The 15,051-nt window shown below is 35.4% G+C and overlaps 1 protein-coding gene across 1 annotated transcript; it reads right to left on the reverse strand.

Annotated features, from left to right (window-relative positions):
* Positions 1 to 5,152: 5,152 nt before the first annotated feature.
* On the reverse strand, positions 5,153 to 5,764 carry BDCG_17376 (uncharacterized protein; the record flags this gene model as incomplete). The annotated part of the gene is made up of 2 exons (XM_045426511.1): positions 5,153 to 5,265; positions 5,305 to 5,764. 2 exons carry the CDS (start codon positions 5,762 to 5,764, stop codon positions 5,153 to 5,155), a joined length of 573 nt encoding a protein of 190 aa, XP_045281809.1.
* Positions 5,765 to 15,051: the final 9,287 nt, after the last annotated feature.

The following is a 15,051-nucleotide window of genomic DNA, read 5'->3' on the forward strand; positions in this document are numbered from 1 at the left end:
GTAAGCTCATTCTTTCTTACATATGAATATCACATGAAAGTGTTAAATCTTCTAGAGACTACACAGTTCACACTGAACCTCTGCAGTTCAATTCAGATCACTGATAATATAGTAATAAAGCTTCAAGATGCCTGTGATTGAGCAGAGGCCTTTATGACAACTGTAAAACAAGATCAAGAGAATCAAATCAATATTCACTGAGACTCTGCTGAACAATATAAGATAGAAGATCTGGTATGATTAAATCTTAAGAATATATGAACTACATGTTCATTCTGTACACTAGATTACCGCCACACCAGGTATAAAGTAATAGAAGTTCTAGGTAGTCACAACTACTGTCTTAATATATTATCAGAAATTCATAATGTATTTCATACAAGCTTGCTTCACTGCATCATCACTGATTCATTCTCTTCTCAACTGACTTCTGACTGACAATCACCAGAGATTATAGAAGAAGATAATGAACTTGAGTAAGAGATTGAAGAAATTCTTAATGAGAGATCATATGTCGGATTGAGTGTCACGGATGAATATGTTGAAGACATATGAATCTTATCTGTATCAAGATCTGCTTGTTATATTATCCGTACACTATCTAATATATCTATTTCATACAAAAGATGGAGCTATTTATAGTAAAATATATGTGCGAGCCAAGAGAGCTAGCATAAGCGAGTATTAGATGAGCGTTGTAGTAAGCTGATAATGATGAGAAATATTGTAGTAATATGATGTTGATGGCGTTCAGTAATACGATGTTGGTGGTGTTCAGTAGTGTATAACCTCTTTTTCCTGACACACCCTCTTCAGCGAATGTAACATGTAAATGAAAATGTAAATGAAGCTGCAACAAAAAGAGTGTAGATGAATCTGTAGAGATTACATCAAGATAGATCATTTAATCTGCTTGCGCCTTGATGATATCTGATATATCAACTAGGCCTAGTATCTTGATGAATTCTGTATGTTTCTGGCATGGCAGAGCCTTAGTGAGGCCATCCGCTGGCATCTGGGCCGTAGGCACCCAATCAACTGTAATATCGCTGGATTGAACATGTTCTCGGAGCCAGCTTCCATATATATCAATGTGGCGGAGCTTTGTGGTTATAGAGGGGTCTTTCTTTGTAAGAATGCCAACAGTTTGATGATTATCACATTGAATACAGATCTTGTGGCCAGGTTCAAATTGGATATGTTGGAAGAACCTATTCCATCAGATAGACTCCTTGCCAGCTCGTGAGATAGCAACAAGCTCAGCTTCTGTGATAGATGTAGTTATGATTGTCTGTCTATTTGATTTCCAATCAACGGCCTCACTGAATAGTTTGAAGATATATCCTTGTGTAGAGCGGCGATCCGGATTATCTGTGAAAGAGGCATTACTGGTGGCTTCAATGATATCAGGTTTGAGATCAAGTTGTAGAGGTCTGCCAATGTTACCATCATATTGGATAGCGAGATTCTTTGTATCACGTAGATAAGATATCATTCTATTCATCTCTGATGAGTGGTGTTCTGATGGATTTGTCATGAATGTAGCTAGTTTACCCACTGCATATGCAATATCAGGGCGAGTCATCACTGCTGAGTAGATGCAGGAGCCGATACATTGTTGATAATGATGGATTTTTGCGGATCTAGCTGGCTCATTAAAAGACTCTAATGAAGCACCAGTTAGTGGGGTATATGCCTTGCGGGCGTGTGTGAGATGATATGTATCAACTATCTTATCAATATAGGCATCCTGGCATAGCCAGAGCTTCAAGTTGGGGCGATCGCGTATTATTCGCATGTTGAGGAACCATTTCAAATCTCTCATCTGTCAGATCTCATAGATGTTTTTAAGATCTTTGATTAGTTGATCTCTTTCTTTTGAATCTTCTTGTCGCAATAGAATGATGATATCATTCACATAGAAGAAGATGATTAATTGATTATTAGAGAAGAGACATTGATTCTCTGACATAGAGGTGAAGCCTAATGTTCTCAATGTTGAAGATAGTTCATTTAACCAGAGAAGGGATGATCTGTGTAATCCATATAGTGCTTGTAGAAGTTTTAGCACATGATTTGTACACTTCAAATTTTGCACCCTCTTCAACTTCCATCATTCATCAGGTAGTTCCACATATACTAGCTCATCAATATCACTATTAATGAAGACATTGATTCTATCTAGCTGTTCTGCATCTAGATCAAATGCTGCTGTTAAAGCTAACAAGATTCGGAGATCTCTGGCAGCTAGTGTGTGGGCTTTTGTAGTGAGATCTGTGGTTGGTTGAAGATCTCCACGTACGCAGATATAAGCTTTGTATTTCAAAAGAAAACCTTCATCATCGAATTTGTAGATGAATACCCATTATAGAGGGATAACTGGGACATCTCTCTGTGATCTGCTAGTAATTTCATATGTATTCTGCAGAGATATACTATCTCATTCTCACTTGACAGTGTTCTCAAATTCTTCACAATGTGAGTGTTTTTCAACATCTGTCCAATGATTCGGTGGATCTGGCATTTGAGATCTATGAATTCTTGAAGTCAATATGAATGCTGTTGATGTAGCTGTATTGTTGATAACTGTGAAAACAGTATTAGGAATTAAATTTTGAGACTTGTTGAAGTCTGTGTGCGAATTTGAATGAGAGAATACATCATTGATCATTCAATAAGGATTGTCTTTGACAATTGAAACTGTCATAAGATGAGCAGCTCTGTGTTTTCAGGTTCTGCAGCCATCAATGATATTTGCTTCATCAAAGTCAGCACTGATATCATGAGCTCTAGGTGCAATGTTCCGTGTTCTATTATCTATCACAGCTGGATGAGTATTAATATCAACATCGGGACCTGTTGGCTCTGGCGTTGAATCTGGTGTAGGAAGGATCAAAACATTATTTTTCTTCCCTATTTTTTCAGAGCTTTGAGCATTTTCTTCAGAACAGAAAATATCAATATCTGCATCTATAATCTCTTCCAATTGATTGATAGTAGTCATCGATGATTCTCGAACTTTCATATGTAGAAGCTTCACCTTCTTAGATACTCAATCTCTTAGTTGTCTTTCGATGTAGAGGTCTTCTGGGTTGAATTTCCTATTCTCATCAAACATCATATCTCTTGCTCTTATCACTCATTCTAAGTGTGGAATCCAAATTTGATAGATGTTTGTTGAATCATATCCAACTAGATATTCAATATGTGCTCGGGGATCTAGCTTCTGAGAGCAGTTCCTATTGAGGACTTCATCTGGTATCTTTGCATAGGTGTGACATCTGTAGATTTGAAGATGAGCACAGGAGTGCAGTTCAATTTGTAGGAATTCTTCCAATGCTCATAGAGATAACTTCCAATCTAGAATTCTAGTTGAGGTTCGATTTGCTAGGTAGGTGACAGCAAGTGCAATCTCAGGGAATAGTGATTGTGACAGAAGAGATTCTATTCATAGAGTTCTTGCCTTTGTTATTAATATTGCTTCTACTCACTCTGCTGCATCATTTTGTTCATGAATATACTCTGAAGAATACTCCATCTCTAGGCCCTCATCATTCACTCAATTTGTGAAATCATCTGCTTCCTTGATTGCAGTATCATTGTTGATACAAATGATCTTTATAGTACAGTTGAATTGACATTTAATTCAATTGATAGCTTATCTAAGAGCTTTTCAGATTTCTGATTTTCGGATAGCTGTTATAGCTATATGGAAATGTAGATAATCACACATGAAATGTATGAGATAACACTCATCATTATAGCACTGTGTAGGGCCATGTGTGATATCCGCATGTAGGTGTTCAAATGATATTTGAGATCTAATGTGGGAACATCTAGATATTTGATTTTTTGCATTAGATAGATGGCAGGGTTCGCAAAGCTCAGTGGTAAGCTCATTCACAGCATCTTCTAGATTGGTGATTTGAACACCAGTTGCATCATTTGCAAGCTTTTGAATGACGATTTTTGATGGATGTTCTAATCTCTTATGCCATGTAGACTGAGTAGCTATAGAGATCTTAGGTTTTTGAGAAGGTTTTGTGTGTTTTGGCAGATTGGAAGAAGGATGATTTGTAGAAGTTGAAGAATTTGAAGATTTCATTTTTTCAGATATAGTGATGTTAGTTGTGTGTGATGTGGTAGCTGCATCAGCTTCAGTAGTGGATTTTTCCAATATAGTTGAGAAAACAGTTATATCACTATATTCTGTAACTAGCAACCCCCCAAATACTTCAACATGTGCAAAGATTGTATTATCTGCGTGTTTTCACAATCTGAAGTCTTTTCCATCATAATAGATGCCTTCTATATGAAAACATGGTTTCCATGCGATGATATTTGTATGGAAATTCGGGATGTAAGCCGCGTTGGTGAGATTGACATTGAACTGCTTTTCTGCTTCATTTATCATGATAGTTCTAACAGTTCCATAACCTTCAACTTTAGTGCTGGAATCGCCTGTATAGACTTCCGCATTCTCATTCGCAGGTGTAAAGGATAGAAAATGTGTTCGATTATTGCATATATGCTGTTCCGCGCCAGTATCAAAGATCCAGGAGTTTCGGAGGTAGGAGCGAGAATGTGAAGAGTTCATTGATATTTTTCGGATTTGCTGATTGATAGATTGATTATCAATAGATAGATGATCGATAGATTGATGATCAATAGATTGATGATCAATAGATTGATGATTGATAGATTGATGATCAATAGATTGATGATCAATAGATTGATGATTGATAGATTGATGATCGATAGATTGAGGAACTGATTGCTTCAGAACCATTCCTCCTATGACTGCTTCATTGGCATCTACCATATCTGTATTTGTGGATGAATCTCTAGATATCGCACGATCAACGCGTCTCTTCAATCCTTGATTTTTAAGAGCTTGATTGATCTGAGTTCTCTTCTCCCCATTTTCCTTCCATTCAGGTGGCTTTCTTGATGGATTGAGATAGTAGCACTGGGTGTATCGGTGACGGGCTCTGCAGATGCAGTTTCTGAATGTTGCTGGTGATGATTGCTGAGATCTTTCATTAAGAGTAGCAAAGTTCATAGGTTTATCTTCTTTGAGAATACCCATTTCCCTATACCATTCCTTGAAGTCCTTAACTAACTCTATCAAAGATATAACATCTTTATCACATCAGACATCCTTAGCCCATGCTTGTGCATAACCTGCATCAATAGCTAGGTTCGCATTTAAGAAATCTTTCTTCAAGTTGAACTGTCCAGCTATATCCGCCTCTTTGATATCATCTTCAATGAGTGATCAGTCATTTAACCACTTCTCTATACCTCTGTTTTTCAGTGCTTTGCAGAGATCATGGTATCGGGTTCTCACATCATCTTGATAGTCCGCAGTCATGGATGAGAGACAATCTCTTAATGAACAGATAATCTCCTTCACATCATCATCCTCACTGTGTACATGTCGTAGCTCTGTGACATCCACTGTTCTCCATATGACATCTCGTATCTTTGTCATACCTTCATTCATTTTTTCATATTTCATATATTTGATTTTCCACGCAGTGACCTTGATGTCATATGCTATCTTGGCCTCCGCGGTGGCTTCTTCTGGACTCTCGGGTTCCAGAGGTTCTTCTAGTTCAGAGAAGATATCAGGTTTATCAAGATTGATGAAGTCTGATATCTTCTTGTCCTTTGCATATCCTAGCATATGCTTGTACCAAAGTTTCCAATCTCCAGGAACACTAAGGTGTACTGTCGCACTAGACATTATCTTGTCTGTCATATCAGTTATATTGAATGGATTGAGGAATCGGTTCAAGTATTTGAGAATAGATATGATCAGAATTCAGGGTGTATATCAGTCGAGTATTTCAGAATGTATACAAGTGAGAATCTATCATCTCAGTTTGAATGATAGTTATCAGTTCAAATGAGGATTGGGATCAGTGTATCACGCTTCTCTTCAGATGCTGCTTACTGGGAATTGGGTATGACAGTCGAGTAGATTGGACCATATACAAATGAGGATCAATTGTCTCAGTTCAAATGATAGTTATCAGTTCAAATGAGGATTGGGATCGGTGTATCACACTTCTCTTCAGATGCTGCTTACTGGGCTCATAACTGTCGGATTGGGTGTCACAGATGAATATGTTGAAGACATATAAATCTTATCTGTATCAAGATCTGCTTGTTATATTATCTGTACACTATCTAATATATCTATTTCATACAAAAGATGGAGCTATTTATAGTAAAATATATGTGCGAGCCAAGAGAGCTAGCATAAGCGAGTATTAGACAAGTATTGTAGTAAGCTGATGATGATGAGAAATATTGTAGTAATACGATGTTGGTGGCGTTCAGTAATACGATGTTGGTGGCGTTCAGTAGTGTATAACCTCTTTTTCCTGACATCATATAACTGCAGCTGATAGTATCTTGTGAAATGAGTTGACTACAATCAATCAACCTGAACTTCAAGTTTAATGTTATCTGAAACAGTAGTCCTTGACTGATGGGAACTGCTTCTGAAAAGAGGGGACTAATGTGACAGGCTGTGCCTGATCAATCATATAGACTATTTCATTACACTTCACAGATTTCATGTACACTCTGATTCTCAGCCATTCTCAATCACTGATCCTCAGCCGCTATGAACATGTACACTCTGATTCTCAGTCATTCTCAATCACTGATTCTTGACTGCTATGAATGTGTGTATATTCTTCCACTCTGAAGCTTTATCACATATGTGTATAAATATTCATCTTAATCACTGATTCTTGTACTTTCTCTTTTCTTTCTTCTTTAATGTTTTTATCTTTGTTATATAAGACCTATCAATATTATACTGATCTATTCGGCGTAGGCCCCTTACAGTATATTTTCTAATTATTTATATTTATACAGATATTGTAGCGTACGCCGCTACGTAGAGTCAGATATAAGGGTAAAAACTTGTCTTATTCTCTTAAAGATGGGAGATGGGCGTACACTCTTATATATACAGTGATTGTTCTATAGAGATTAGCTCTTGTAGAAGAAGTGATCACCTATGAAGAGAAGAACAGAGACTCTGTAGAGAAGAAGTGAATGCTCTCATAGAAGAAGTGATTGCATATGAAGAAAAGAATGAAGGCTCTGTAGAGAAGAAGTGAAAGCTCTTATAGAAGAAGTGATCACATATGAAGAGAAGAACAGAGAGAGAAGATAGAAGTGAAAGCTTCAGAAAACAGTAAGAAATGAAGTGAAAGCTAGAGCTGAATAGAGAATTGACTTGAATAGAGAGTAAAAGCACACCACAGTTCCTCTATCTGAAAGGATGTGTTTATGAAGAAGAAAAAAATAACATTGAAAAAAGATGATGAGTATCACGGGCGCTAGGCTCAAAGAGGCAGATATTATTCAGAAGTGCTAGTTCATTTACATATACTGCAGATATTATAGAAAAGAAGAGACTGAGTGATAGAATTACTTATTCATACAAAGAGTGATCAGATGTAAGAATTATTTATCTCTACAAAGAGTGAAAGATGTAAGAATAACTTGAAAAGAAATGATAAGAAAGAGACAGAAGTTCTTTAATCTAAAAACAGCTGTAAGAAAAGAAAGAAATTGTAAAGAAATCACAAGAAGCTTGAATGAGAAAGAATTCTTTGATAAGATAGATAAGAGTGAAAGTTTCATTATAATGAGAGAAAGATTCTGTGAGTGATAGAGATTAGTGTAGATGAATAATTGTATCAATATATATATTATAATCACTTTCTTCTTATTCTTCTCTTATTTCTCACACATCTTGCTAAAATTTAACATAGCAGAATTAGTGAAAATTGTGATATATAGAAGATTAGATCATGGAAATAATGAGTCTTAAGAAGAAGTCAACAGCTGTGAAGACAGGTATAGTAAGTATGATGAAAAAGGTCTTGATCTTAGAGAAATTATTTCAGTTATTAAGTCAGAAGAAGTGTGATGCTCTTCTTCATATGAGTGATAGAGAAGAGAAGATGAGTGAGAAGACTGATGAAGAGAGAACAGGTGAGAATGAGATGAAAGAAAATAATGAAGATGAAGAGTTAGAATTCTGAACAGATAAGCTTTCAACACTATCAACTTATCTTTTCACATATGAAGTGATCAAAGATCAAGATAAAGAAAAGACAGTGATATCTCATTATTGCTCAGCTAGGCTGTATGATGCTGCTGCAGAAGAGTTAACAGATGAATTGTATAATAGAAGCTCAAAGAGTCAAGAAGAATCTAAGACTGTGATGTGAAAGCTTATAATATTATTTATTCATTTGAAAAAGTCATAGCTGTTCACACACTGGTTTTCAGAAGAAGATATTAAGATGAATGAGAGAGAAGAGAGTCAGAAGACTGCTGCAGAAGTGGCTGATGATGAAGAGCTGTAAGTAGAACTGAAAGTAGAAGCTGAATGAGCAGATACAGATACTGAAGAACTATCACTGATGAAAGAGAATAAGAAGTGCTGAAGAGCTAGTCAGAAGTAATATGAGACTCTGAGTAACAATGTTTTGAGAAAGTCAGAATGAAAGAAGAACATTGAGAATGATCAGATATCTTAACTGTATGACACAGTATATATGAGACATCTGCATTATAATGACAAGATCAACTTGCACTTTCAGCAGAATGATAAGCTCACTCACTCAAGTATGTTAATCATGCAGAACTCAACTGTGAAGAGGCTTGCAGATACTGTCTTAATCATTGAAAGACTTACAGAACATAGTGAGAAGATGTCATTTATTAATTATGAATTTTTCATTTTACTCAGTCAGTAATTGATTAAAGATTTGAGATAGTTATCTGTTAAGTGAAAGTTGCACTGATAAATGAATAATGATAAGCTAATCACTTCACAGATTATTAATTCTAAGGATTTCACTAATCAGAATATTGTTATTCTGCAGACCTGTGAAGAAATAGCTCCTGTGTCATATCAGTGTTATGTGAAGAGCCAGAGGTGATTCAAGAAATGTGTGATCACCTCTGCAGATGACAAACAGACATGATAAGAACATGATACTTACACTAACTGTCAGTGAGAAAATAAGAGATCTCACTGCTCTTTAAATTGCTGTAGCTGATATGAACTCAGATGAAATGTGAATAACTTGCTATTTAAAGAGAGTATGTCTGAATTTGAAAAGACTGCAGCTGAGAAGACAGATGTTGATAACATTGTTAAGATCAGTAATACAGAGAAGAAGGACAATTTAACTATAGTTTCAATGAAGAGAATATCTACATTTTTCAAGCATAAGATGTTGAGTCTGATTGCACTGAAACTCTCAAAACATGTTTAAATCAGTGAGTAAAGTATCTCAACATCTGTGAAGATAGATAGTGAGATGAAGATAAGCTGTTTGACCTCTGCTAAGATGATTAACAAGATTAAGATAAGTAGTGTGTGACAGTCATTGATTCTGTCTTCTGAAGACTGTATAATCAATTGTAGAGCTCAAGATCTGAAGATGCTGAGGTAGCTGTCTAATCTTGACAAGTATAATCTGAACACTGTTCAGGCTGTGCAGAAGAAACTGAATAAGATAGCTAAGTTTATCAATATGATTTCAGCTGTAGAGAATATCATGACTAATAATCATTTCTTTAAGTTGCTCAGCAGGGTGTGTTTCAGTGATCTTATAAATGAGAGATTATCAGTGAATATTGCATTTTGAGATGCATATCTCACTGAGCAGGAGATCAAGCTGCAGGAAGAGCTTGAAGATGATTGATAAGAAGAGATGAAGTGAAATGATGAAAAGAGTGAAAGATGATGATTTTCTTATTTTCTTTATTTTCTCATTTAATAGCTAAAATTAGATTGTAATACATTTTCTTTCTTTCTTTCACTCTGTCTCTATTTTACTTTTCTTTCTATTATTTACTCAGCTGACTGCGAGGCTTCTTAGTCATGAAGATCTTGACCAGGTGCAGAGTGTCTTGTATGATGACTTCAAGAGACTCTCAGATCAGGTCTTCATATCTCTTTCACTTAATCTGAAGATAAGTCTTATCATTCTCTGTGTACTTTCTTATGATGTTTTCAACTTCAAATTATAACTAATCATCAATAAGTACTGATTCTGATAATAAGTGCTTCATATCTGCTTCTGTTAACACAGTCTTTTTCAGATAAATGATGAAGATTACTGAGTACATTTATCAATCAGCTGGCAGTTTCAATTGAAATACAGCATCTGATACTTTCTGAAGAATGTGAAATGAGCCTACTTATAAGAGTAATAGCTTGAATGTCCCTTTTAATGTATAGCTCTTTTGAGCTTTTTAAGTGAGGTTCAAGAAGACTCAATCATCAATCTGAATAGTTGATTGAGAATGAAATCAGTTAAAGAACTCAGTCATTCTAGCTTTTGTCAGAATATATGAGTCAAGAATGTCTTACTGCACTGCATCTCACACAGTGATGAACTCAGCTACATCTAGCAGAGCTTTCTCATTATTCAATGACAGTTATCTAGGCTTTACACTCATGAGTAATTCAAAGAGAGAGATCATTGCTGGCTGTACAGCTACTGAGTTTAATACTCTTTTCACTTATTCAAGCAGAGCAGTTCAATTTACTTCATATTCATCTATAAAAAGTATTTACAATGTGACTTCAATCATGAGATTAATTCACTCACTTTAATCATTTGAGTGAGAATTGTAGACAGTTGTCATCCATGTCTTAATTCTCATGAGTTGAAGAACTGACTTTTAAAATTGTAATGTAAATTTGAGATCTCTATCTAAAATAATCATTAGTGAGAGCTGTCAGCAGCAGATTATCTTCTTATAGAAGTCTTCTACTCATTGTGAAGTATTTCATCATTTCTGTTCTGTAATTAGAATTACTGCTTTCAAAAATTTGTCTATGACTGTCAATATAGTGTTATGATTGTCACTCACAGATAATCCTGTAATAAAATCAATTGAAAGAACTTCAAACAGCTGTTTTAAGAATGAGATGAGGTGTAATTTGCTCTCTGACAAGTGATTTGACAGTTTGACTAGTTGATAATTAGAGCATTGTGATAGATGATCCAGGATTCTCTTTCAGGCATGAAGAAGGAAGAAGAACTGATGAATAAGGTTTTTCATTTGATGAAGATCAGAGTGATCTGCTGTATCATGACATATACAGATGATGTCTCACATCAGTGATTTGAGAATACAGAGATATAATTCTTCAAAGAATAATAGCCTGTTCTGCACTGTAAATGACTGATATCACTCTTTCTGACTGGTCTTGCAAAAGACCTTTCTCAATACCAGATTGTGAGAAATATCTCAGTATAGTTGTTTTTTGAATTTGTCAGTGAGCTCTATTGCTGTAGTTGAAATCATATATATCTTCACTGAAGATGTGTCTGTTATCAGTCTGTCTGTCTGATTGATAATGATCTGACAGATTTTTTTCTGCTCTTCAGAGAAAATCTCTTCTGAATCATTATCTAGACAGCACAACCTGAATAGAGTGTCAGCATTAGCATATACAGCACTCTTGTGATAGCAGATTATCATTTGTGAGAGGTACAAGCTTAGAACTAAGGCTCAATTCATCAGTCAGTTGCTATGATAACCTATTATCAGTGACTGAAAAGTGAATACAAGAGTAATATGATTCATGACAACTGTAAACTCACTGTCTAAATACTGCAGTAATTTCCACAGAACTTATATAAGTTCAAGACACTTCAATTCAGTTACTCAGTAGCGCTTTTCAGCCACACTTAATTAGTGAGAGAGAAATAGAACAGATCTTTCAATGTTATTTATTCTGACTTAATGTAGAGCTACTCTGATATCTCTTTACTTACTGATGTTCACATACAATATGAAGAGACATTTAAAGTCAGAATATGCTCAGATGAGAGTGTTCATCAAGACTTGCTTTATCATATTAAACAAATGTCTGGCTTCTGCAAGCAGAGTGTGAAACTGCAGTAAGTTCTCAAATCTCATCAACTTGGTCTTAGCTGTGTATAATACTCTTTTCTGGCCTGTTTTTGAACTGTTATGCAGCAACTTAATCTTGAGAGTCTCTAATACTTTCATCTGATCTGCATAAAAACTGACAAAATTATGATACTAATTGAAGAGACTGACAATTTCTTCTAGTTCTCTGAGTGTTATAGAGAAGACTAGATTAGTAATAGCAGCTACTTTCTCTTCTTAAGTAGATATATCTAGTTAACTGATATGATGACTCAGCAAACACACTGAGAAGTATATGAAATGACATTTAGTTAATGACATTATTATCTCAGATGTCTTGAGAGCTGTGAAGACTTACTGTATATAATGAAGATGTTCATTCAGCAAGTGAGAGAAGATGATGATATCATCTACATAGACTAACATGAATCATTATAGAAATTTCACTAGAATCTTCTTCATACACTGTTGAAAGAACTCAGATGAGGTTGTCAACCTCATTATAATAACTATAAAACATTCAAGATCTCAGTGCAGGGTTATAAATATGATTTTGAAATGATCACTCTGTTCAATTGCTTATTGAAAGAAGTCTTGATAGATATTCATGAATAAGAATATCATAGAATCACTGAGTGATTACAACACATCTTGTTGTATCAGTAGAAGATATGCATTGAGAAGTAAGTATGTGTTTACTTTTCATAAATCAATCATCACTCTCAGCTTCTCTCTAAGTCAGATCACAAAGATGAATGAAGTAATGAGGTTTCTATCTCTGAGAGAAACATGTTCAATTCTTCTATCTTACAGAAGCAGGTTCAGAATCTGGTCAGTGACTTCATAATCTCTTCAAGACAGAGAATAGAGTCTCTGTTTCAGGCTGGAAAAGTTGCTCTTATCAATGAACTGCAGTGACATCTTAACATCATCTGAAAATAAGCCTAGGCTGGAGCTAAATAGTTTGTGATGTCAGTCAATGATTACTTGAATGACTGCTCAGTCTTCTGTCACTCAGTGATCTGATACATTCACTTGAACCTGCTTGATGAGAGTGTCTGCTGTGGAAATTTGAAGCAGATTATTCTGGTCTTCTGCATCTGTCAAATGTAATTCAATGTACAAGATAGGAAACAGAGGGTCTTCCCAGTCAGAATGATGAATGATATCAGCATTGATAACATAAATGACAATCTTCTTTCACTGCTGAAGCAGCTGTGAGTTTGACAGGCATCTACCCGCGCAGATAGTGTCTCTGATGATCTTGACATTTATGAAATATCTTTCATGAAATGTAACAAGTTCACTGTGAACATTGATAGTTGCTTTCACTGATGATAATACATCATTAGCTATGATTATATTGCATTCAAGATATTGCACTAAGTGGAATTTGTCTTCAACAATGAAAAGAGAATCATTATTCACTCTCAAGATAAGGTCTGTTATTATGAATAGATTTGATTCATCAGCTTCTGAGCCAACTTCTCAAATACTCATGCATTGATCATGCAGCATAGAGGTCAGTCAACAATGAAAGAAGAATAGATTTGCTATTATTATATTGATAAGTGATATATCTGCATCTGTATTCATATAAACAGAGAGATTGCCTTGTGATGTAATGACAGAAATGATGAGAAAGATGTAAGACAAATACTGTAGTCTGCTAACATATTCTCAATCACTTATAAAGATATCATGTGCTGCAACTGCATATATATCAGCATTAAAGATGTTCTGATAATTATCTGAGAAAATGTCTGTAGACAAGATGAGCCTCTCAGTGTTCATCTCACTGATTATTTTTCTGACTCACTGTTGAAATCTAGACTAAGATCTAGATTCAGCAGCTTATCATCATCTTCTCTGATACTCTTCAGTTTGACTTAATTCACTGAATAATCACTGTTCTCCTCTTTTTTGAGATAGTGATTGATGTAATGAGAGTCTCTGCAGATGTAGCACTCTGCTGTGAGTGCTGACAGTCTTCCTTCTTCTGTTGTACACTGAATCAGTAACTTACTTATTGTGAGAGCACTCATGAGAATTGCTGCTGTCTCTGCAGTAGACACAGACAGCTTTGTAGCTTCTGTCTGCTTGAACAGAGAGATGTGATATAGACAGTGATTATTATTCTGTTCAAAACATCTGAAACTATGTATGTAGTCAGCAAATTGAGTCTTCTGATCAGTTCAGACATGTCAGATGACTGACTCATTATCTCTAATTCATCATTGAAAGTTATTCAATCATTCAGTGAGAACAAGCAGTGTGATTAAGAAAAGATTGAACTCTAAACTCTTTTACAAGAGTCTCTTTATCATAACAGAGTCAGAGATTGCAGTGACTCACAGTAAGTTAATCTTCTGTGAGATGTATAATATCAGAGACAGTTTATTCAACTTCTCAAAGAAAAAACACAGAGTCTGAGCTTTCATTCAAGCTTCTTCTTCTGATAGCTGAAACTCGCATTTTAACTCATTGACAGTGATAGAAAGAGAGACATTCATATTCTTTCTCATTTCAATAGACAGATCATTATGCTATTTCAACACCTGACTCTTCAGGCATAGAGAGAATACACAGAGAATCACATCATCTTTCTCCTGCATGGCAATGAATTTCAAGCAACTGATAAACATCATTACATCTGTTTCTGCTGAGTTGAATAGCATGATGTTATCAGCCTGTAATCTCACTGATCTATCATCACTTCATGCAGATGAATGAGGTTCACTATCAAGTAAAAGATCAAGATTGTCATGAGTGAGTGCCTGATCCCTGCGCATCCGGTTTTTCTCTGAGTTATAAGTAAAACATGCAGTGTCAGCTTCTCTGAGGAAATTAATCCTGTCTCTCATTAGATTATGACAGTGTGTTCTGCCTTCAGCATCATACAGTCTTCATGAAATTGCTGATATTTGTCAGATTCTAGAAGATGATTTGAAGCCTTTCTTAAAGAAGGCATCTAATTGTCACACAGACTCATTGAGAAGATTATCAGCTTTAATATCTGTTCTGTCAATCTGAGCTGAACAGTTCATCTGCTGACAACAGTTCAGCTCCTGTCTTTGAACAGTGAGTGTGGCT

The sequence above is a fragment of the Blastomyces dermatitidis genome (genome assembly GCF_000003525.1).
Source record: "Blastomyces dermatitidis ER-3 genomic scaffold supercont1.7, whole genome shotgun sequence".
Classification (NCBI taxonomy): Eukaryota; Fungi; Ascomycota; class Eurotiomycetes; order Onygenales; family Ajellomycetaceae; genus Blastomyces; species Blastomyces dermatitidis.